Source organism: Thalia democratica, chromosome 2, assembly GCF_965202585.1.
Source record: "Thalia democratica chromosome 2, ktThaDemo2.hap1.1, whole genome shotgun sequence".
Lineage (NCBI taxonomy): Eukaryota > Metazoa > Chordata > Thaliacea > Salpida > Salpidae > Thalia > Thalia democratica.
The window spans coordinates 98,757,623-98,774,467 of record NC_139166.1 but is presented as its reverse complement, the minus strand read 5'-3'; the positions used below and the strand labels follow the sequence as shown (position 1 = coordinate 98,774,467).

The 16,845-nt window shown below is 24.0% G+C and overlaps 1 protein-coding gene across 1 annotated transcript; it reads right to left on the bottom strand.

The window, feature by feature from the left end:
• Window positions 1–348: 348 nt before the first annotated feature.
• LOC145829211 (uncharacterized) lies at window positions 349–16,161 on the bottom strand. The gene is made up of 8 exons (XM_082936945.1): window positions 16,031–16,161; window positions 12,200–12,218; window positions 11,137–11,183; window positions 10,700–10,825; window positions 8,783–9,745; window positions 1,924–2,056; window positions 1,358–1,480; window positions 349–698 (listed from the first exon to the last, which is right to left on the bottom strand). Exons 1-8 carry the CDS (start codon window positions 16,108–16,110, stop codon window positions 636–638), a joined length of 1,554 nt encoding a protein of 517 aa, XP_082793071.1. The 5' UTR covers window positions 16,111–16,161; the 3' UTR covers window positions 349–635.
• Window positions 16,162–16,845: the final 684 nt, after the last annotated feature.

Below are 16,845 nucleotides of genomic sequence, written 5' to 3'. Positions count from 1 at the left end.
AATGAAGAACATTTTTACTTAATCAAAGTAAATGATCAAAAATATTTTTACAATAACTGCATGTGAGCTAGATATTGTTATCAAATACTGTCATAAAATCAAACAGTAAAAATTATCAGTAAACACACAATACAATTTCATCAAACACAATCTTAAACAAACAAAACTAGACGTAGTATTTGTTATGTAAACTGTTGTTAGAGTAAAAGCATATATTTGTATTTTTTATACTTTCAAGAATTTTTTTTATATAAATTAAGGCAATAAAAATATTTTACACAACTTATAAGTTAAATGAAAAATAATTTTTAAGCATTCGGAGCAGCTACTATTATATTGTTTTTTTTTTCTAGAAATCAAAAATATCTCAAAGTTTTAATGAAAAAGTATGCAAAATAAGGATGATTATTTACAAAACTTGTACTTGATGAAAATTCGACAAAATCAGCAATTTACAAAAACTAAAAATTTTAAACTGCTTTTACAGCCAAGAAGACTTTTAATTTTTGAATTAAAAACACAGTGGATTTAATAATTTCAAAGTCATGAAAATTAATTTATAAATAGTATATGCGTTTTGTAAGCAACTAAACAGGTAATAACATCAAGGACTGTTGAAAATAACTCAAATTATTTCAAGCATCTACTTCAAAATTGACTTCTCCAAAACTTTTTTCAGATCCAGTACTTTCTGAACACTGCAGAAATAAAGTAGTTTGAATATTTATTGAATTTAAACTAAACTTTATTTAAAATTATATTTTAAAAAGAAGGTTTTTAGATTAAAATAATTTTATAAAACTTTTTGCACAAATTTTAAAAACCTAAAATTGTACAATTTTTTAACAAAAATAGAAGAAACAACTTTTGTTAAAATAACTTTTGTTTAAAAGTGTTACATGGCCTATTACTTTAAATTACATCTGTTTTGCATGAAAATAATTCTTGTGAAAAAAAGTTTATAGTATTTGGAAACTAAAAAAAAACGTATGTAGTTTGCTGTTTTATTTTAAACATATAGTTAATCAAACAGTTAGTTTGTAAAGTTTTTCTATAAACAGTACAAAATTATATGAACCTTAGTTTCTATTAAAGTAAACTTTTGTAGTATGTATTTAATAATCCTTGTTATTAAATTTACATCAGTACAAATAGTTGAAAAAAAATCAAAGATTATTAATTGATTTATTTTAAATAAACTTCAAAACAAAACTAATTAAAGCAAAAAATATCTAATATTTTACAGAAAAAAAAATCACGAAAGATTGTGTATAATCCCCTAACTGATTATTGATAAGTTTATTTTAATTTCTAAACTTTCAACATTTAATCTTTTAATATACTAAGTAAAACTTACAAAAGATTGTGTATATTCATCTGATTGGAGTTTTTCATTAATTTTCTGTTGAATTAACAACAAACTATCAACATCTAACTCATCTATCAAAGCGATTGTTGCAGTTAACAAGTTGTTTGTTTTCTGTTGATAATATTTATTAGTAGTATCTATAAATACAAACTGAGTTTCGTAACTGTATAACGATTACTTTAAATAACACTAAACATGTTTTAAAAGTCAATTTAGATGATTTTAGATTCAATTAGTAAACAGTTTGTCTTCTAAATACATAACGTTTATTTATATGTTATTGTAAGAATTTTTAAGTAAGAATTTAAGGCTTATAAGACCAATTTAAACACACATGTATTAAGAAAATCTATTTTTGAGTAGTTTTAGATAGAACATTTCAGTTTAGTAAATATAAAATTTTGCAATCAAGTAAAACAAGTTTGAAACCAACCTTTACTTTCTAAAACTTTAATCAAAACAATTTCTTTAAAAGTTAAATGATTTTAAAATGAAATTATTCAATGATAAAAAAAATGTATAATATTCCAAACACAATTATATTTTCAATATACCTTTTTCTTTTTGTTTCTTTTTACATCCTTCTTGTCAGGCACGTGTCTGTCAATATTATTCCTGAGACTTGACGTAGATGTGAAGTATTTTTCAGGACTGATCGGTTTCGAACCCAGTTTTTTGCGAAGTTCGCTGTGAAATAAACTACTTTTTAGCTTGTAAAACAGTAAAATTATTTGACTAATTTCTCAAATAACTGAAATACTACTTGATTAATTTTTAGCTTGTAAAGTAATAGAAACACTTAATGAATTTAAAAAATAATTTAAATTTTATATAAAGTAGGGTCAAATAAGATTTATATACTAAATGTAACGCTTAAATCAATCCAGGGTTGATTAAATGTGTTTTGGATCTATTAAAGTTTGTAATAGATGGGTTGTGAACTTGAAAACTTTTTAAATTATATGTTGTGCATTAAAAGTTTGTGGATTTTTCAAAAAATTTATTTATACCTAAATAAGGTCGTTCATTGTAAAATCAAAGATTGTTTGAAAAGTATTAAAATAGTTCAAATTTTTTTTTTTATTTTAGTCATTAGTTTACAAAAACCAACACAGTTCTATAGACCTACATAAGTTTTAGGTAGTCATGATTACTTAGCCACCAAAGCTACAAACAAACTAAAAATTTGTTTTTATTATTATTACAGAAAATATTAGCTTTAAGTTGACTGATAAAACAATAAACGTATGCAACTGTAGCTACTATAAAAATATTTCGAATAAAGATATAAACTTCTTTAAAACAAAAACTTTTATTGAACAGTTCAATCACATCTTTTAAAATATAAACAAATGTATTGAAAACTTAACTGTTGATTAAAACTAGATCTTTTAATACATTTAACAGAAAACAATCCAAAAACACTCCAAGCGATACTTGAGTTTTCACAACTTTTTACTCAAAAAAAATCTAAAATCAATACCAACTCAAGTACCTTACGCATCGAAACTTTAATTTTGTTCAATTGACGCATTTTAAGGCGGAAATCCGCAACATTACACCAAAACATAATACGCACTTTCGTTTGATAAAATAAGTTTTAATCAAAGTGTCAGTTACTTTCAATTTATTTTTTGCTGGTGTAAGGAAAATAAACAAGAATAATGTATTCTTTTACCATACAACAAACATTTAACAAAAAACAAATTTAGTTTTTACGCACACTTGAAAATTTTAAAACCAATACGAGCAACTGACGCGTTAAAACTTTAATTTTGTTCAATTGACGTATTTTGAAGCGGAAATCCACCATGACAACAATCACTACAAAACATTGTGCTTTCGTTCGATTGATTAAATAAGTTTAATTAAAGTGTTGGTGATTTTTAGTTAAATAACTTTTTAGTATTGCAGTTGTTAAACAAAAACTTGAGACACAATTTATTCAAAAACAATTTCGTTGAAAAAACAAAAAAAAAGTATTTCAGCTAACCCTTATGAACTACTTCTGTTAGAAACTAATTTTGAAATTAAACTTTGAGTAAGTAAACAGTTAGAGATTTTATCAGAAAAAATTAATTAACACCAATAGGCATAGTTAAGCAAAATTAATTAGAGATAGACTAACAGTTTATTATTACATTATTAGTTGAAAATATTGAATAATTTTTAATTTTTAGTGAAAAAATATATGTCTGGCTATATATCTATTTCATTAGTCATTAAATATTCAAAAAAAGTTCTAATTGAGTGTAATTTACTACTTAAAGAAATTCATAGTTTTTAACAATCAAACTGTTAAAAAGTTTATATTTAAGTTAAAAAGATAAACAGGTGTAACATGCAATAAAATTAAAATTTAATAAAAAAAACAATAAATATAAAATAAGGAAAAAAGTTTAATTTTTAAGTTTATGTAACTTTTAGTATAATAGTATAAAAAATTAAAAAAGCAGTATTACAACAATATAAAAATTTTACAACGATTTTACCTTGTAACAAGATTCATCCATTATAACCTACGAAATTAATTAGTATAAATATTTAAATTCAATAACTGTTAATACCAATAAGTTTAGAATAAAACAGTAATAAAATTAATTGAGAAAAATGTCTTAGTGAACAAAATTGAAAAACACTGTAAACAATTTGCAGTTATTATATTTTTAAGCAAGTTTCATTTAGTTTACTTAACGAAAAATCACTTTTATTGTAAAATTTATAAAACAATATATACAGGGTTCCGACTAAAATAAAAAAATTATAGGGAAATCTAAAGTATAGCAAATTTATAGAAAAATTATAAAAAAAACCGTATTTTCAAGGTACATAGAGTAAAATATGTCATAAACGGTTATTAGCACAGTCTTAATAAGAAACTTACGAAAGTTTGGTGTTTTTGAGCTCTAATTTTAGTTAAATAAGCAAACTTTAACAAAAAAACATAAAAAGATTAATTGTATATAAATAAAATAAACTATTTGCTAGGTGGCGCCACAGAGTCACAATTTTGTACTGAGATTGAAAAGTTTTTGATGTAAAAAAAAGTAATTAATTCTTTTTAACGTGTTTTTTCACCACACGGTGTCGCTGTTTTGACTTACAAATTTCAATCACTAAGCAAAAAAACGCAACTTATAGGGGTTTTCACATATTGTTCAACTTTTTCTGAATATTGCAAACTTATAGGGATTTATAGGAATTTGAAACCCAGTCTATAATAAGAAAAACATTTCAATCAGTAGAACACTCATATAGAAGGCATATAAAGTTTTGTTTAGAATAACCTAAGAAATTTTTGAAACTTAATCATTCATTTATATAGCACATGATAATTTCAGACTAAATGCATAAAAAAAAAAACTTTTTGCAGATTTACACATTTACTAGAAAATAATTAAAATCAACATATTGTATAAATATGTACCAACGAATTTTTAAGTTAAAAAAAAATTATACTTAATTAAGAAAATATATAACTCTATTGAAAACTTATTAATTATTTATAATCTAAAAATCTGGAAAAATTTATAATCTGGATTTTTATTCTATATCTAAAAAGCTAAAGTTAAGTATGTTCAAACCAAAAGTTTTAGCGCTAGCGCAACTGAACAATTTGTAAATTTGAATTTAAACAATCAATTTAAACGCTTAGTTGCTCAAAGTAGGGTTTGTCAGAACGTTTTGTATATTTCGACCGTTTTCTACTTAAATTCGTTGTTTTGAAGTTGTATGTTTACTAACTAGAATAAAGTATTAAACTAAGCTTGTAAAGTTAAAGAAAAGAAAATAATAAATTAGAAAGAATAATATGTATGTGTTTTAAATTGTATTTTAAATACAAAAACAAAAATTTAAAACAGAAAAGTATAACATTAATAAGTTAAAAAATACTTTAACGTTTTTAGTTATAAAACTTAAAAGATTAACTACATAAAACTAACATTATTAAAATTTATACAGAAAAAATAAATATACTTAAATAAATAAAAAAACAATTAACATAACCAAATTTACTTAAATGTATTTAAATAAAAATAAAGTTATAAAATAAGTAAAAAATAATAATTTTTTGTATCTGATTTAGATGAAAACAAAGTAAAAATTAAAATAAATAAAAAGTCTAAAACTATTCAACAATGCAAAAATAAAAGTTTTTACTTTCCATAACAAAAGCCTATTAAATTTACCACAAAACTTCAATGAAGCATCTAGTAAAAAGTTTATACGCCAATGTTTTAAAACAAGTTATAATAAATTAACAGTAAATTTTAAAAATGAACAAAATAAAATGTTTTGATAACAAGTTATATATTAAAGTTTTTTATAATGAATGACAACTAAAAGCTTACAATTAAGTAGCAAGTGAATATAGAACTTAGTTTTTTTTAAATGTTTAGTGAAACTTAAATTAAACAAAACATGTACATATACTAATAACTTAAATATTTATTAAAAAAAACTTACTACAGTAACGTAGTAAGCAAATGTATCACTGAATTTATTTAATTGGTAATTTTCAGTGAAATATTGATTTGCGAGTATTTTGACACACAGAATAACAATACAGATGTTACACTGCATACTTTGAAAAATTAACTTTTTAAAAGTTTTATTAAAATTTAAATAAAAAACTTACTACAGTAACGTAGTAAGCAAATGTATCACTGAATTTATTTAATTGGTAATTTTCAGTGAAATATTAATTTGCGAGTATTTTGACACACAGAATAACAATACAGATGTTACACTGCATAATTTGAAAAATTAACTTTTTAAAAGTTTAATTAAATTATAAATAAAAAACTTACTACAGTAACGTAGTAAGCAAATGTATCACTGAATTTATTTAATTAGTAATTTTCAGTGAAATATTGATTTGCGAGCATTTTGACACACAGAGCAACAATACAGATGTTGCACTGCAACCTATGAACTCGAAATATCGCGTTTCGAACCTCGCATATATACGCGTCGGTCCCCGGGGAGTTGAGCGTTTGCTGGTTGCTTTGTGACGTCACGATACGATGAAGCTTGATTGTGACGTAGTAATTAGCGAGCGACCGGTGCGTGCGTTTGAAGCGATTAACTTTTGGCTTGATTAGAAGTTATACATTGAAAGTATTGTAATAGTTTTAATGTTTTTAATATTTATTTCTGGTTTTAGCAGGAAGTATTTAACAGCACTTTAAGATTTAACAATTGAAATTTAAAAGTTTAAATAAAAATATTGTATGAACATTATAAATAGTTGTAAATTCAATGTTGTCAAAAATTTAAAATAATTAAATAAAATAAATAATTTAACTTAAAAAAAATCTTTTGCTAGATTTTGCACATACTAAATTAATACTTTGATATTAAGTTGTACAAATACTTTATACAATTTGTTTACTGTACTGCTGATAGTTTGCCTTTAAAAATAATAAACACAATAAAATGACAAAATATTTGTTTTTACTTTTAAGTTGTTTTAGAAAACAATAGTCAAAATACAGCTAACTGAATATAATCCAACAAAATTAAGTAAATACAAATGAATAAACTCAATTAAAAGTTTCATCAAAGTCAGCAAACTTTAGCAAAGCTAAAATTTAAAATAAAATTAAGCAAAAATTAATGAGGTAATGAAAACTAAATATGTAAAAATCAATTCAAAAACCATGTAAAAACTTTAAAAATCAAATTTTCAGTTTGAGTTAATTTTTTGTGACATTTTTATCAAAAAAAAACTTTTGTAGCTGTTAATTTTTAATAATTCTAATTAATTTATATTAAATATTTGAGAGCTAAAAGTTTTAGTTTAAAAGCATTAATGAGATATTAAAATATATGTATTATTTTCTGACTTAAGTAAATAAATTTTTAAAACTTCAATATTTGCTTTTTAATTTAAAATAACAATATAACTTATTTGGTTGCAATACAAAATTACACAATACGTATTAAAATGTTTAAAACACATGTCTACCTATTCATTTTACTAAGAGAAACAAGAATGCTACAATAAGCTTGATTAAAGCTACATAAGTTTAAATTTGCTTTCGTATACAGATATAATGAAAACAACTTTTGAAAAATATACGTGTAACAATAAATCATACTCTGTTTGATTTGAGTCAGTAGATGTATAGAATACTTAACTGATTGCTATGCAACATAAACTAATAACAGATATAAATAATGATAATTAAAAATATTAATATATCACAACAGTAACTGATAAAAATAACAATAACTTCAACTTAAAAAAAAAATTCAATGTATTTATTTTAGAGCACAACTATTTAAATTTAAAAAGTTACTTAAGTTTATCTGAAATTAAAACTATCAATTTAGTTCTTAAACACTATAGTTAAACTTAAAATATCAATACAGAAATAAAGTATTTAAATATTTTCTGTACAGTGCAATATTCAGTGTTTAAGTTAGCAGTAAATTTATGTTTCTACTTAACTAATGAAAACAAAAAATGTATATAACAACACTAAAATTTTATATGAAACAACTTTTTACAAATAAGTTATACAATGCACATATTTACAGTACTTTTAAACAACTAAAAATATAAATTTGTATATAACACATCTTAAAATCTCTACATTGCTATATAATGGCAATATAATTATAACAACTTTTTAGAAGATACCTATTACAAGTTAATTTAATCTAAGTTTCGAAGCTTAGTAAATACATTCACTATAGGTAAAACATGGCTTATACTATTATGTCTTTTTAAAAAGTAGTATTTTACTGTCTGTTTGCAAGAAAAAAAATAAACATTTTAAATATTATAGATTAAAATTTTTTACAGATAAATTTTAACTAAAACGTCTGAGTTTCATTAGCAAAAAACATAATTTTTTACCACTTGTATGTTACAGTAGTTTTTAGAGAAAATTTTCACAAAATAGTTATTCATATTTATACATAAACAAATGAATTCTAGTTAAAGTATTTTTGCTAGATTTATGTTTTGAATTTTATAATAAATAAGGTAGTTTTATACATTACACACTTATATACTTATACAACCACATTTAAAAAAATTAAAAAATATAAACTATACCTAATAATTTAAAATCTTTATTGTTTTTATAATATTTGTGTAACTTTTACAACTACAACAAATTAACCAGTATGTATAATACATAAACCATTAGTGATATTTTTTAGAAAAAACAATTATTTCTTAAAACAGTTCATATTGTAATGTGTAAACCAACTAAGACTATGTAAATCAATAAACGTAGTAAACAAATGTCAAACCGCAATTATAATATGATTTAATATTTCATATATATATTAACTTAAACTTTACAATATAAAAACAATAAAAAAATAAAACAAAAACTATACATTATCTAAAAAAGAATTAAAAACTTTAACAAAAACATACAAACAAACACTCACTTCATTTCGTTGAGGTCAGTGTTGTATGAATTTTCATTGCTGCTATTTTCTGCTGGCTCTAAATTTGATGCACTCATCTTATCATCTCCCTCGGCTTTCTTAATTTTGTGAACTTCTTGCTGAGAATTTGTATTCGGATCATCTGTATTCACTGTTGGCTCTGAACTTTTGCCTTCTTCTTGATTTAAGCTTGCGGGGTCTTTTTCTACTGTCCGCTTGGTTTGTTCTTTCTTATTAATTTTTGGTGGGCTTTTCATCATCTCTTGCAAGGAAGGTGCGTCTCCTTTATTGTAAACACTTTCTTTTGTGTTGATGTAAATCTTTGGTGGCTGGTTTGAAATGAGATTATGCACTATAGAACTTGTACCGGCAGATTCATCTTTAGTGGTTTCTTTAGGTTCTGAAATGTTTTTATCAGAAGCTTTAGGCTCGTCTCCAACACTTGCATGAGGTTCAGACTTGAAAGGTATATCTTTATCTGAGTCATCATTTAATATGCTTTCACCCAAGTTGCTGGTGTTAGAAACATTCACAGAAGTGCGAGGTTTTTCATCAACATCCTCAGCATTGACTTTGCTCGAATCATTTGAACTTATTTCTTTTTCTTCAACAGGCTGGGAACTTTCCTTGCAAGCAGAGACATCATTTTTATCTTCTACCAAGATACAATCATCAATGCTTTCTGGTAAATTTTCACTTTTAACAGATTCATCATCAAAGTTCTTGTTGAAAGAATGCTCGTTTATTTTTTCTTCTAATGTTGGAGCAGTTGAGACTTCGCTTGAGTTGGACGAAGCTGTAGTTGATGTTATGCTTGTAATGTCCGACTTGAGCGAGGATTTTCTTCTTTTCAGAGGAACATTGTCAAGTTTCTTGAGTTTTGGCAGGATTTTTGAGATGTGAAGTCGGTACTCTTCGTTTGTGAGGCTGGCACAAAATGGATTGTCTGCCAACCATAAGACTCTGAAACATACCATTGTTAGTAATAGTACTAAAGTAAGTTAGTTTTGGGCGTTTTAAGTGTAAAATATTTTAAGTAGTTTAAGTTGAAACATTTTTATAAAAAGAAGACTTATCTTTATACAAATTAGATTTTTTCGCCAGTCTTAAGGCTTTGTCAAGCAATAAAAGTGAAAAATATATTTAAAATTTTTGAATTACATGTCATAGGGTACGTTTGTAAAAGATGCTTAACTAAAATTACTATTTCATAAAACATTTATAGTATGATGTAATTGTTTTAAATAAAACTGCAATGTAAAATTTTGTAAAGTATAATCTCTCCTAAAAACTTATATTATATATATTGTATGGAAACGGGTTTAAATTGCACAAGGTTGCTAAATTGCATGAGGGGACTAAACTGCACGAGGGCACAATATTTCAGGAAGACAATTTTGCACGAGTTACATTTTTGCACTACAGAAAAAAAAATAACAGAAAAGAAAAACTAAAAGATAGTTTAATAAAAAAAGAAGAAAAAAGTTAATGACCAACGGTAAGGGTTAGGGGTAACAGTGATAGTAAAAACAAAAATAAAAAATTTCTAATAAAAATTGTTATAAAAAAAAAATTTAATTACTATAAAAAAAACTTTAAAAAAAAAATTTAAAAAAGCTCCTGAACGAGGGTAAGAGTTAGGGATAACAGTAATAGTAAAAATATAAATAAATAGAGATAAATAAAGTTATTAAGAAAGTTAAAAAAGAAACAAAAAAAAAATAACCCATGCAATAAATGTCTCTGTGCAAAATTGTCTTCATGCAATTTTATCCCCTCGTGCAAAATTGCATTGTGCAAAAGTATCTTCGTACAATTTTGTGCACTCCTGCAATTTTTATATGCTCGTGCAAATTTGACAGCTATTCATGTTGTATATATGTTGTATTACACTACTTTATTTTGTTTACTTTTTACCTCAGTTTTTTCAGACTTTTCAAATGTTCTAGTTCCCTAATGTCTGTGATGTTGTTTCTTCTCAAGTACAATTCCTTCAGTTTGTTGCAGTTTGAAAAAGCTTCCAAGTACTTAATTTTGTTGGCACTGTAAATATTATAGTTTATTAACGACAAAAAAAAGACCTCAAAATATTTGGTCCTAGGACCTGACGCACAAAGAACCTTTTGGTTATCAAGTTGCACACCAAGTTTTTTGCATAAAAAATAAATGTTTTTCAAAAAGTTTTAAAATAATTAATGTTAAAGTTAATTGTAATCGATTTAATGATAATATTTTAGAAAATTCAATACCACGAAAAAATATCAGTGATGCTTAGAATTCTACAGATAAAAGTTTTAGTTAATTTAAGTTTTAAAAACAAAAAAAAAAAGTAGAGTACTATGGAAGTTACTAACCTTGCATTTATAACTTCAACATTTGGCACATTTTCAAGCAATGTAACCTGCATGAAATTTTAAGAACTTTTAGAATTGATATAAGCCAGCTTCAAACAGAACACAGGTACTTGGTTATATATTTTCATTGTGCAAAATATGTTTAAAAAATATTTTTTAAGATAAATTTATTAAAAAAAAAAAATGTTTTTTTCAATTTCAGGTATCTTAAGAAAAAAAGAGTAGATAGTAGATTTTTGGTGAGCTTTCAAATTTCAGAAAAAAACAGTCAAAGAAAATTAGTCTGGATCAAAAAATTTACAAAAATGAATATTTCAAAGGTTAAATAAAATGTTTGTACAGTAAACTCCATAATTGTTTTTAACTTTCAAATTTCTATAACAAGCTAATGTTAAAATTTAAAAAATCAATATCTTGACCTCAATTAATATATGATAATATATGAGTATATTTAGATATGACCTTTTGATTGGGAAACAGCTTAAAAAAGAATGAGTGAGTTTTCAGCTTAAAAAATACTTTTGTTTAAAAATATTGAAAAAAACATATATATATAAAACATTTAACATAACTTTATAGCTAAATTAAGTACTTGTGGTATATTTAAAAACAGAATAGCAATAATTTATTAGTTTAACTTAGCTGCATAAAAAATGGTAAATAACCCAAAAAATAAAACTATTTCTTTTTAATATTTTTTTTTTCTTTGTGGCACAAAATGTTGTAACTTTTTATAATAACTGAAAAAAATAAGTTCCAACAACTGTAAAAATCAAAATTGGCAAAGAGATACTTTTTATAATTTATTTAAAACTATTAAATCGGAGGTTGAAAAAACATTCCAAAAATGTTTGATTTGTTAACAGTTAACTTTGAACACTAATTTAAGTTTTTAAATAAGTAGTTATGGTGAGATATAAAAAACAATGAAAAGCATAAAAAAGAATTGTCTAACAGTAGGTAACAGTTTATTTTCAATTGAAAAACCTAAGATATATTAAAAAATTTAAATACTTAATTATTGTTATTAAATTATCTTAAATAATAATAAAGTTAAACTCACATCTGTCAGTTGAGATCCCCTGAAAAAATATAAAAATTTATTGTATTGTTACCTCCAAAAAACAACTTTAATCAAAATTTATAGTTCTCAAAACAGCAAAGTTTTTCAAACAACTAAATTACAACTTAAATATGCTTTTGCTGGGTATTGAAACAAAGCTAGACTTAATTTAAAGCAAAAAAAAAGTTAATTCTAAAAGCTTTATACAGTTTTCTTACAGCTAGTTTTTAACAACTTAATCTCATTTTGTTATAAAGCAACTAATTTACTCTATTTCATTTTTAAACAACATAATACTTGAAATAAATACTTTGTTTGTTTTTTTAGCTGGTACAAAAGTTTCAACTATTAAAAAAAATTAAAGTACAAAAATGAAAAACATTTATAAGATTGAAAACTATTGCTAAACACGGTATACTTTTATAATATAATGAAATATATTTCAACAGTTACCAACTTAGAAAAATAACTTAGAAAACACTGTATATAAATAAGTTGAAATAATATTTAATGACAAGTATGTGAGATAAGCAACCAAGATAGTTTTAACTAAAGTTGTTATTAAAGTGGTGAAAAACATTTACAAAATAACAAAAAAAAACTTAAAGTATATACCTATGAGAGAGTTAAGAAAACACATAGACAAAGTATTTGTAAATAATATGATGAAATAAAAACAAATAAGTTTCTTGAACTATATTGGTGACTGAAGTATTATTTACAATCGAGTATTTTTTTATGTTTATGAGAAAATGCTTAGCTTTATTTTACAAAAATATAATTGAAAAACACAAAGACATGCGCAAAAGTTGATAATAAAACTTTTACATGTTTTGGTAAGTGTACACAATATTGTTTTTTTATCAATAGGTAAAAATATTTCTATGTAGAGTAAATCAAAAGATACTTGATAAACATTCATAAAGTTAAACTTAAACTTTGAAAATTGTGTAAACTTATGAAAAATGTTTGTGTTTGTTATTAGTATCAGTACTAACTTTTTTTTAATTATGGCCAAAGGGTCTAACATTTTCTTTAAAAAATACATTGACTTGTATATTAAAGCTTTAACTATAAATAACAATAATAAAAAGAAATTACTTAGTTTATGAAATATTGTGATTTTTGTAAAAAGTTTCCAAAACAAGCCACATATCTTTCAAGTTTAAGGCCATGGGGGGTTAGCCATGTTTTTTACAAGTTGATCTTATTTTATAGAATTTTTTCTAAGCTTTAAGAGGCTTTTTATGGTTTTAAATAATTCGAATTATTTTTTGAGGTATGACCAGTTAAAGTTGGGCCGCATAACAGATTTATTATGGGAAGGGAAAACTAAAAAAGCAAAAAAAGACTATTTTGTTCAAAATCTATCTCCTCCTACATTTTTAAGCAATCTTTTTAAAACTTTTACAGTCTATTCTTTATACACTAAAAAAACCATTACTTGTGATTTAAAAAAAAATAAGTAAAAATATATTTATTTAAAAATTTTTTTTTTTTTTTTTTTGTCATAAAACTGTTATTTTTTTAAGTTATTTAAATTCATAAGTAACGTTATTTTCTTATAATGTAAGAAATATTTCCTAAAAAGTTGAAGAAGATTGCTTTAAAAAAAAAAGAAGAAGATAATTTTCAATGGTTTTCAAAATTTCCAAGAAAATTGACCAAAAAAAAATTTCCAGGGTCCATTTCTATCTCAAACTTTTTACAAAAAATAAAATATCTCAAAAATTAAACGATATTTTTGAATTCTGTAAAAACTGGCTTATAGTATGTATTAAAGCTTATATATAAATGCAAAGTTAATATTTGTAAAAAAAAGTGTTTTACCCCCCCCCCTTAATTTTGTAGGAAAATATAAATTTCACTAAAAATCTACCTTTTCTTTTATTTTTGAGATAGGCACCTTAAAATTTAAGGAAATATTCCTTTTACAGTTTAAAATACTTTCAATTTTGGGATTAAATGTTTTGAGGAAAAAACAAGGAATAAAATTAGGAGGTTTACTTTTGATAAAATTTTGACTTTTTTTAATTAAAACCTTACATTAATTTGATATAAATATAAGTAATGGACTCTCTGTTGAAGTCTGAAGAAAATTGGTTATGAACTAAATGAGAAGAAAAAATTTTAGTGAAATAGTTTTTTTTTGCAATTTAGTTTTACTTTCTATCGCGACTCAATTTAATTTAATTAACTATTAATTATCTAATTTTAATACCAACCAATTTAAATACCTTAAATCTCAAAAGTTACTTTAAATTTTGTTAAGCGGTTATTCATCTGATAGATAAGATAAAACTATACAAAACAAGATCAACTTGTAAAAACCAAGGTGGAAGCCCCTATGGCTTTATTGTATATTTTTAAACTTTACCAGTTTAAATTTGGTTGCATAATAGGTGCTGTAAAAATGTCAAAAAAAATATATATATACCAGACAATTTATTAGTTAACTTTTGAGGTGGCCACTGGTATTATCAGTGAGTTCAAATAAAAGTCAGTTGAAAGTTTTTTTGTTTTGATAGTAATAAAATACATAAAATGAACTATCATCAATTGTATATAGTATTAAATATTTAAACAAAAAAGTAGAATAGAGCAACTTTAAGGATCATAATGTTTTTAAATTGTCCAGTTTAGGGGGTAACTTATTTCATGTATGATAAGTTATAATGTTGATCCTAAGTATTGTATTTGAAATAAACTAACAAAATAAGACCTTTTTTGTGGCAACCACACAACAAAGTCAAATTGTTAAATGTTCTATTTACATTAAAACAATGAGCACAAGATATTTACTGAAGTTCAGACAACCAATTACATCAATGTGCATTCTATATATTTAACAACTAACATACTAACCAATAATAAATAGCATAGGTAATATATATATTTTTTTAAACTAAAAAAGAATTGTCTTTTTAGTTTAAAAAAGAGTCGTAGGTAAGAAATAGTTGGCAAACCATTGCAATGTAAACATTTGTCACTAAAAAGCACAAAATTCTGGAAAACTATGAAGCTCAAAAAGCAAATATCTGCCGACCCTGTTACAAAAAGAACATCAATAATCAATTATTTGAACAATGTCACCAAGTTGAGCCCACAATGAGCTATATTTAAATAAACATAAAAACCAGGCTTAAAATATAAAAATTTAAGACAACACAAATTAAAAAAAACTAAAATACTTATATGCTAATTTTTTGACATAAAAAAATTTAGGTTCAATTAAACTCAAGTCTTGACTTTTATCTTTATAAGTGACAAAATCCACTAACCAAAATTTATAGTTTTATGATATTAATTACACATTTTGAAGTTCAGAAAATTAAAATTAGATATTGTATACAAATTTCATAACAGTTACACTTTATTAACCAAACAATCAGGATAAAATAGACATAAACACATAGTATTCATTTATATGTAGACAACAGAAAGAAAGAAAAATGTGAAAGCTCACAACTAAGGTCAATGAATTGGTGTGAAGAAAGACCTTTCTGTCATCAAATGTACAATTATTAGCACTCTAATTTTACACCTTGTAAATACATTTTTTATATGCGCTGACCAGTGGGTTTTGATATCACAAAGTTTTTAAGGCTGCCATCAGGACACACAATTAAAATTTTAATCACAAAGTGAATTCTTAGTGCCAAAACAAGAAAAATTTTATAAGTACTTTTAGATAACCTTTTGACTTATAATTTTTCAAACATAATACTGAAGTTAGTGCTTATAAATTTATTATAGTTCTAAATTAAGACTTCTAATAAGATAAAATAATTATTTTATTTTTTGAGTTTAAAAAACAGGCTTGAAACTTACCAAAAGTTCAATGATTTAACATCATCGAGTTCATTAGCTTTAGCTCTTGCCAGAATAAACTTTTCTTTTAATACCACCATGGTTTATTTTTATTTTGATGCAGTTGTCTTTTTGTTGTTAATTAGCTTTTGTTTTGAATTTATAGTACAAATAGCATCTTGTTACTAAAAACTACAGAAAATTACTAAAATGTCTTATTTATGTTGTACATTTTCCTACTGCTAAACTTATCAGCGATATTTACAAAACAAAGTTTTTCCCTTTATGCTAGGGGTTGTCAACGTACAATTCGTGGGTCAGATCTGATATTTCTAACAAACTTTGACAACTTACTTTTTAGTATACTTAGTTTATAAACAACATTTTTTTGCATTGATATGCTCTTTTTTATGACAAAGTGATTTAGATGTTCTTCAAGCTCGATTAAAAGCAAAATACAATGTTTGTTAAATGATTATTTAAATACTATATTGCATTCATTTCAAATTTTTTTGTTTTTAAACTATCTTTTCGAATTTATACAGCCCGCTTAATGTTTTATTACCAAAATAAAAACTTTATTTTTTTCAAATATAAGCTAAAGAGTAAAAAGCTGCTGACCATAGATGCCAGAAATTATAGCTATTTCATCTGCACTTGTGCGAATTCATGCTTATTCATAAAAAAATAACTGTAAAATATCGCAACTATGCTGTTCACAGTTAGGCTAAATTAATATTCTAATTTTAAAAGACTTTTCAGACACTTAATATTGTTACAAAACTTTTACTAGCAATTAAATTTTGCATTAAAATTTGAATATATCGGAAATTTGA